Source organism: Penaeus japonicus, unplaced genomic scaffold (assembly GCF_977035675.1).
Source record: "Penaeus japonicus unplaced genomic scaffold, GWHDUDI00000001_assembly GWHDUDI00000021, whole genome shotgun sequence".
NCBI classification, from domain to species: domain Eukaryota; kingdom Metazoa; phylum Arthropoda; class Malacostraca; order Decapoda; family Penaeidae; genus Penaeus; species Penaeus japonicus.
The window spans coordinates 9681250-9683749 of NW_028234423.1; the positions used below are offsets into that span (position 1 = coordinate 9681250).

Consider the following 2500-nt stretch of genomic DNA (forward strand, 5'->3'; position numbering starts at 1 on the left):
TACTTATAGCACTATATGGCATAGTTTATCCAGCCCCATTCCCCCTAAGCAAAACATAAGTTTATGTATCATACAGTCATTTCCTAGTTTCTTGTGTTTTAACTACTTATACATGTAAATACATGTTTTGTTATCAATAAAATATGTTAGCAATAAAGTATGCTTTTGACATATGAAAGTGACAAATACATTTTCCAGTATGGAATCAAGCTTTTGAAATATCAAAGACCAAAATGATGCTTGGTGAAACCCGAAGGATTGGGCCAAATTACGGTTTGGGGACTGGCAAGGGGTTAAATACGGAAGGAAGAACTTAGCTAAGGGAGTCTCGTTTGCTATTTTTAGATTATCACATAGCTTTTTAATTATTTCTGGCACATACAGCATTTTTTGGAGGGTTGATCCATTTACCACTAGTTCTGTTTGTAAAATTTGGAAGACTAAAGAGCTTTACATCCTTTTGAACATATATTATTATTAAATTTTTTTATTAACCTCTTGTCCTCCTTAACTGAAAATTATATAATCTTCCTTGCCTAACGTCAGTGCTCCTGAAACGTAATTGTAATGGCCCTGTTTGCTTCTTTCTTCCAGTGTTTCTGTATAGCTTAAGTAATAGTTCTAGTGGCTGTTTGTTAAACTTGTTTTCCAATTTGTTCTTCCTTAACCCATTAATGCCAATTATAAGCGATGTTTTGAAGCCTTTGTGATGGAACTTTGGTTTATATGCCATATTAATGCAAATGTTAAGCAGTTAATCCTGCTGGCTAACATGATGGATCCCTCAGCAACCCCAATGGACACTGTACTGCACCTCTCTCTCTCTCTCTCTGGTAGTTATGCCTAGTATATAGGTTAAAAAGTTGAAAAAAGCATAATAATAGTTCTGCCAGTTTCATAAGTGAATGTTTATAGTAAAATAGTGCTATATTTAAAGTATGCCAGTTAAACAAGTTCTTTTAAACAGTAATGTTCAATTTGCTGTAGCTGTGGTATATAATTCATCCAGTGAAATTTAGTGTGAGGTATTGATTGTTAATGGTAAGGGTAAGTAATAATTCCAAAGCAAAGTGAAATCCTTTTGTTTATTTGAAGAATAAAGCTATTAGTCTGTTATGAGAAGTCTTTTTTGCAAATAAGTTTTAGGTCCTCTTTTTAGCATATAGATAAAATATTGTAACCATGAGACACATCAAAATATGTTGAGCTGTGAATGCATCCCTATATGATATCTAACTGCACAAAATTTAGACAAAGAAAATGCTATTGTTAAGCTCATTTTGAGGCCCCAGAAAGCTGGTACATGGGGGCAAAAGACCATCGCTTGGATGCCCCAGGTTTTTGCATCAGACCTCAAAGACAGAGAAATAGAGGCCTTCATCCATCAAACTCTTTATTTATGATAAAGGTATATGGAATGGGCAAGAGAATGTTCTTTTAAAGTGACTCATAAACTGCATCTATATTAAGTGATCATCATAATCTGACTGAAAGCTCACATATCTTATCAGTTCTGACAAACACTAACTGGTTAAGTATTTGAATCAATTAACAGTGGAATTTTATTTACAAATTAGAAGGAAGGCTTATTTATTATGTGTATTATAGATCCAAAAGAATGAAAATATGATGCTATACAATATAATTTGATATCTTCAACTGATTAAGGTACTCATGAAACAGGATATTAAGTACATGGTCAGATGATAAGATCGGATGTAGCCTTATCTGACATTATCTTTTGATGTAGATATTAATGTAGTTGTTGTTCCATAAAACTGTAAGCATTATCTTCCTTAGTTGTGTATAACAAGCTGACAGGAAGAGATGTAAGCAGTTGTTTGGACATCAGCCAAGATGGATGGTTATCCAGTCAGCTTAACTGGTTAATAGAACTTATTATTCATCCGTGACAGAGTGAGAGTGAGAGTAAGAGTGAGAGAGAGAGTGAGAGTGAGAGTGAGAGTGAGAGTGAGAGTGAGAGTGAGAGTGAGAGTGAGAGTGAGAGTGAGAGTGAGAGTGAGAGTGAGAGTGAGAGTGAGAGTGAGAGTGAGAGTGAGAGTGAGAGTGAGAGAGAGAGTGAGAGAGAGAGAGAGAGAGAGAGAGAGAGAGAGAGAGAGAGGGAGAGAGAGAGAGAGAGAGAGAGAGAGAGAGAGAGAGAGAGAGTGAGAGAGAGAGAGAGAGTGAGAGAGAGAGAGAGAGAGAGAGAGAGTGAGAGAGAGAGAGTGAGAGAGAGAGTGAGAGTGAGAGTGAGAGTGAGAGTGAGAGAGTGAGAGTGAGAGTGAGAGTGAGAGAGAGAGAGAGAGAGAGAGAGAGTGAGAGAGAGAGAGAGAGAGAGAGAGAGAGAGAGAGAGAGAGAGAGAGAGAGAGAGAGAGAGAGAGAGAGAGAGAGAGAGAGAGAGAGAGAGAGAGAGAGAGAGAGAGAGAGAGAGAGAGAGAGAGAGAGAGAGACAGAGACAGAGACAGAGACAAAGATAGGGGGGGGAGATAAAATTAATGG

General features: G+C 37.2%; 1 protein-coding gene across 2 annotated transcripts in view; it reads left to right on the forward strand.

Moving 5' to 3' along the window:
- The window catches only part of LOC122244710 (protein GUCD1), a 6612-nt gene that overhangs the window by 1239 nt on the left and 2873 nt on the right, over positions 1 to 2500 (forward strand). Inside the window, exon 1 of one of the 2 annotated variants that reach the window (XM_043002686.2) lies at positions 373 to 1885. The exons of the other annotated variant lie outside the window; for it this stretch is intronic. Within the exon in view, the coding sequence (XP_042858620.1) occupies positions 1858 to 1885 (28 nt within the window). The 5' untranslated portion in view covers positions 373 to 1857. Of the gene's footprint in view, positions 1 to 372; positions 1886 to 2500 lie in introns of those variants that run through there. 2 annotated transcript variants of the gene reach the window in all.